The sequence below is a fragment of the Anoplopoma fimbria genome, chromosome 16 (assembly GCF_027596085.1).
Source record: "Anoplopoma fimbria isolate UVic2021 breed Golden Eagle Sablefish chromosome 16, Afim_UVic_2022, whole genome shotgun sequence".
Classification (NCBI taxonomy): domain Eukaryota; kingdom Metazoa; phylum Chordata; class Actinopteri; order Perciformes; family Anoplopomatidae; genus Anoplopoma; species Anoplopoma fimbria.
In genome coordinates this window covers 17,319,810-17,325,994 of record NC_072464.1, presented here as the reverse complement: position 1 = coordinate 17,325,994, position 6,185 = coordinate 17,319,810, and the positions used below count along the sequence as shown (strand labels likewise).

The following is a 6,185-nucleotide window of genomic DNA, read 5'->3' as shown; positions in this document are numbered from 1 at the left end:
TGGTGGTACTAGACTTTATTTTTTCAAATTAAACCATAAGTATTTTCATTTAAAGATGGAATCGTATTTAATGCAACCATAAACAGGAGGTCTGAGGAGGTCAACCTGTATAGATCTTTGCTAAAACAGTACGCAGACAGAAGGAAAAAAAAGAATACTTCTTTCATCCAGAGGTCCACACACTATCCTGCCCTTTTCTATTCAAGCACAAAAAGCTGGGTCAATCCTGGGTCGAAAATCAAAACACTGCAAAAGCCAAAAAGAAAAAGTTAAAAACAGTATTCTGTGACCAGTCGTGTTTGAATCACCCAGCCTGAGTCATGGTGACTTTAGGAAATTGTAAAAGTGTTTGTTTCCAGGCATGATGCAAAATAGTGCTCCTTCAGTCTGCTCTTGGGGCCATTCAGGAAGCAGCAGCCAATTGAAATGCAGATGTAGTTCCAGGTATTTACTGCAAGAAAGAAGAATACACATTAATTAAAAAAAGATTGGTGCCTTGCATGTAGGAACGAAACATGTTTTCTGGCCAGTAGTTCAATAAATAAAAATGAACTGTTAAGCCAAGTTTTCTCCTGTGTGAATTTAATACTTGGGCAAAATGAACAAAACTGTTGTTTCAATTTACAGCCAAACACTGATTATGTTTACATGCACACAAATACAGAGTGGTCTGATTGGGTCAGTAGATTCAGTTAACAGTTTGACGATATGCCATTGAAAGACAATTAATTAGCTTATTACATTTTTATTTTACCTCAAAAAGATTAAATCTTTGCTAACTTTTTTTTTTAGATTAGGGTTGACAAAATTAGATTTTCACTACACAAATATTGTATTAAGATTTAATATTAATGCTGTATTATTACATATATACGTAATAATCTTAAATGTTCTGTATCTTTGTTTTCTTTTTACATTTTAAAGTGTTTTAACTTGTTTTTTGTATGAGCAGTCTTTATATATGACTGAAACTAAAGAATGTATCTATCTATAACAAAAAAAGTCAAATGAATCTTTACTTTATTTAATGTTTGTTTTGCCTCTTTTTAACACATTGCACTCAAAATAAGAGTGTAGGGAGGTGGAGTCGGACCATAAATATCAGTCCTTTACGCAGCAGAACATGTTCTTAGTTGCAAATCCCAGATAACAATGTCTATGTATTATTCAAGTGTCCCAGTAACCCATGATAATGTGCCAGCATGTCCACTACCACAACCCTGAAGCAGTTAAATGGAACTCAGCCATCAGTCATTCAACTATTTACTCTTGTGCTACTGTGACGTGTCAACGTGTTTTTCTACAACTGCATATAAATAAATTAAAAAAAATAGTGTTTCTTCATGACACAAATGTAAATTTTGGAGACTGAGCCGAGTACTTACGCATTTCTCAACAATGAGACCATCTTTGAAGAAAAGCATGAATGGTGTAATTCCGTCCTCACGGAAGTCCAGCAGTGCGACCATGCCCTCTGGGTTCATGGACTCTCCTGTGAAAAACTGCAGGGAGACAAGTACAGCAAGTCAGAAGGGAATCAGCTAGTTCAGGTTCTATGACATTGTTATGACAGTGTTGTCGTATTTGTGGTTAACATTAAGGGGTGGTGTTTTCATATTACCCGGTAGTTCTTGAAGTTCTCCGAGATCACCTTAACACTTTTTGTCATTTCAGCCATGAAGGTCTCCACTCTCTCTGGATTGGACTCTTGCAGCTTCACCTTAACGCTGGACATGCAAACAAAAAAATAAATAAATTATGTATATTTTATTAAGAACATCCCACTGGGTTAGATTTCGACATGTTACACCAATCCAACTTCCTCTTCCGATCCTCGGCGCATTGAATGCATGCACAGGATAGTTTGCAGTGACCCAGAGTGGAATCGCTATGGGAGGAGGGACCTCGCCACACGCGTGGTCAAATTATGTAAACAAACTACCGGTACAACCACTTCAGAAATGGTTTCTCATTTTTCTGACCGTTGATAACTTGCCAGTCTTTATTGGATTTTAATTAAGTTCCCAATTAGGTTGACTGTTTCCAAGCATGTTGTTTTGGACAATGAAGTTAACTGTATAACTGATTAAAAAGAAAAATGGGTCAAAAATCGTAATGTTTGATTTGTGCATCCCTAGCTTTGATCCATCAGCACTGATACTCACGCTTTACAGTACGCCTTCAGGTCGAGTAAATACTGCTTCCTGGTGAAACCCGTCTCTTTTAGATCGTGGTTGAGGACGATATCGACTCCAGAGACTGAGGACTCATCACTGCCCTCAGCTGCTTCTTCAGCAGAGGCGTTGGCACCGATTAAAGCGTCGTCGAAGCCCATTGTCCTTGTGACCAGCTAGACACATTGAGAATGGACGGCCATTAGGGATCAGACATAAAGAGTATGGCGAATCACAGAGGTAATGGCTTTGAGTTGTTAACTTTGACACAACTCATTTCTTTGTGAGTTCTCTCACAATTTTGCTTGGTGCGGACACATTCTCTGGCTTTTTTGTCATCATTTACACATCTGCTCTTGAGACCAGTGAAAACAAAATGTGATGGTTCTTACAATCTAACCCCATGAATATTGTGGATGTGTTCAGTGAGGCTACAGATTTTCACTATAGGTGTATAGATAGATTGATATTCCTTTATTGATCCCCATGGGGGAAATTCAGGTGTTGCAGCAGCTCAAGTACAGAGTAAACAGATTAAGATAAATAAAAGATATTATACAATAAAATAAAAAAGAAGTATAAGACAGCATATACAGTACCAGTCAAAATTTTGGACACCTTCTCATTCAATGGTTTTTCTTTATTTTTTTCTACATTGTAGATTAATATTGAAGACATCCAAACTATGAAGGAACACATATGGAATTATGTGGTAAACAAAAAATGCTCAACAAACCAGAATATGTTTTATATTTTAGATTCTTCAAAGTAGTTGAATGAGAAGGTGTCTCCAAACTTTTGACTGGTATTAATTAATTAAAATAAATATAGATATAAATAAAGGGGTATGAGCATTTTGCTGCCACCTTTACTTCCTTTTTGTAGATCGGTCTAAAATGCACTCAATGCAAAAGCATCATCAAGGCTGCTTAGTCACGTATTAGTTTGTTGCACTTATTGTATTCAGATTTGCTCTGGTTTATGCTCTTAGATGCTTGTTTAAGAAAGGAGATGCACTTATGACTTCTGGTGACTAGTAGTTCTCTTGAATACCTATGTTGAATACACTTATTGTAAGTGGCTTTGGATAAAAGCGTCTGCTAAATGACTGTAATGTAATGTAGAAGTTGCATTGCAAATATTTAGATCTGTATCTGATCTAGGACCATATATTCCATGGGATTTGTGCTGTCCACAATGTTTTGAAAAGAAACAGATCTGAGTCACATGTATAAATATGCTTATGACGTCTGGTGACTAGTAGTTCTCTTGAATACCTATGTTGAATACACTTATTGTAAGTGGCTTTGGATAAAAGCGTCTGCTAAATGACTGTAATGTAAATGTAAAGCTTAACAGTGCGCACTGGTTAAATGTACATTCATTGTGGCCTTTTAATTTAGTCGACCATGTGGAAAGATGATCTATATGGTCTGACACACACACACATACATACATAATCCACCAACTCACCTTTCCTTCAACTTCATAGAAGATGCCATTTTCAGATTCCTTGTACTTGAAGGAGTCCGAGAACATCTCGTCTTCTGCAGGAGGAAACACACACATTTTTTTGTGTTAGTGACAAAGCACCTCTCCCCCCATCCCCCCCCCCTTCTTGAATGCGTCATCATCCTGGAGCTACGTCACCGCTCACATTCCTCTGTGATGGCGAACCAAACACCCACGTTTCCATCTAGAACTTCATGATTTAATAAAAGTATATAATATGAAACAACCACGTGTCTTTGTGTTTAAATGACGAATCTGTCCAAATCTCGCTCCATTAATGAAGATATCGCGAGAACATACGTGTCCTAAAGGCCTCCCGCACCCCGGCACCCCGTCACGACTCCCGGTGGACCAGGGTGTCACACAGCGGGGTCCTAAGCCCACGTTGAGGCTCCTAGTGCCCGGTCAGAGCTCCCCGGTACCGACCCACGGCCCGCTACGGAAGCCCAGACGCTCCCGGCGGCCCGCTCCGCGTTTCCCCGGCTAGCTGTTAGCATGTGGCTAACACGCGTTAGCCGGAGAAACGCTCCTAAAACCCGCAGAAACATCCACAGCGAGCCGGGGACGAGCCGGTGATGAGAGGTCCCCGGGTAAAGGCGAGTACTTACGGGTGATGAGGCACCTGAAGATGATCATTTTGTCACGTTTGGTGGAGGTGGAGGTGGAGGAGACGGAGAACAGGCCGGCCACCCAAACAGACTGGAGAGGAAAAAGACCGAGCGGGGCGCGAGGCGGCGCATTTACATCCTGCTGACGTCACAAGGGCCGGTTCTGTTCCGCCTCCACTGCGACCCGGACACGTGGTGGCCGAGAGCGGTACTGACCCGCATACACACATATATATATATATATATATATATATATATATATATATATATATATATATATATATATATATATATATATATATATATATATATATATATATATATATATATATATATATATATGTGTGTATATATATATATATATATATATATATATATATATATATATATATATATATATATATATATATATATATATATATATGTGTAGTATGCGGGGTCATACATATATGTATATATATGTACTGACCCCGCATACCCACATATATATATATATATATATATATATGTATATATATACACATATATATATACATATATATATATATTTAACCCTGCATACCTATATATATATATATATATACATATATACATATATACACATATATATACACACATATATATACACACACACATATATATATATATATATATACACATATATATACACACACACATATATATATATATATACATATATACATATATATATACATACATATATATATATACATATATACACATATATATATACACACTTATATATACATACAATCAATACATATATACAGTATATATACAAATATATATATATATATACATATATACATATATATATATATTTAACCCTGCATACCTATATATATATACATATATACATATACACATATATATATATACATATATACACATATATATTTAACATACCTATATATGCATACTATATATATATATACATATATACATATATATATATATACACATATATAACCCTGCATACCCAATCAATCAGTAAATACAAAGAACTGTGTGTGTATATACATATATACATATATATGTGTGTGTATATATATATATATATGACAGACATATATATACATATATGTGTGTGTGTATATATCTATATATATATACATATATATAGATATATACATCTATATATATATGTGTGTGTATATGTATTTGTTTATATATTTACATATATATACATATACACATATATGTATATGACATACATATACAGCGGGTAAAATAAGTATTGAACATGTCACCATTTTTCTCAGTAAATATATTTCTAAAGGTGCTATTGACATGAAATTTGCACCAGATGTCAGTAACAACCCAAGTAATCCATATATACAAAGAAAACCAAACAAATAAGTTCAGAAATTAAGTTATGTGTAATAAAATGGAATGATACAGGGAAAAAGTATTGAACACGTTTACTGAAATTTATTTAATACTTTGTACAAAAGCCTTTGTTTGTAATGACAGCTTCAAGACGCCTCCTGTATGGAGAAACTAGTCACATGCATTGCTCAGGTGTGATTTTGGCCCATTCTTCCACACAAGCGGTCTTCAAATCTTGACGGTTCCGTGGGCCTCTTCTATGAACTCTGATCTTTAGTTCTTTCCATAGATTTTCTATTGGATTCAAGTCAGGTGATTGGCTGGGCCATTCTAGCAGCTTTATTTTCTTTCTCTGAAACCAATTGAGAGTTTCTTTGGCTGTGTGTTTGTCAGTTTGCCAGTGCCGTATGCTGAAAAACAGCCCCACACCATGATGTTCCCACCTCCAAACTTCACTGTTGATATGGTGTTTTTGGGGTGATGTGCAGTGCCATTTGACCTCCAAACATGGTGTGTATTATGGCATCCAAAGAGTTAAATT

The 6,185-nt window shown here is 36.0% G+C and overlaps 1 protein-coding gene across 1 annotated transcript; it reads right to left on the bottom strand.

Moving 5' to 3' along the window:
- tpt1 (tumor protein, translationally-controlled 1) lies at nucleotides 1-4,407 on the bottom strand. Its single transcript, XM_054614863.1, has 6 exons — nucleotides 4,295-4,407; nucleotides 3,648-3,721; nucleotides 2,166-2,350; nucleotides 1,622-1,727; nucleotides 1,386-1,502; nucleotides 1-451 (listed from the first exon to the last, which is right to left on the bottom strand). Exons 1-6 carry the CDS (start codon nucleotides 4,320-4,322, stop codon nucleotides 449-451), a joined length of 513 nt encoding a protein of 170 aa, XP_054470838.1. The 5' UTR covers nucleotides 4,323-4,407; the 3' UTR covers nucleotides 1-448.
- Between the last annotated feature and the right edge of the window lie 1,778 nt (nucleotides 4,408-6,185).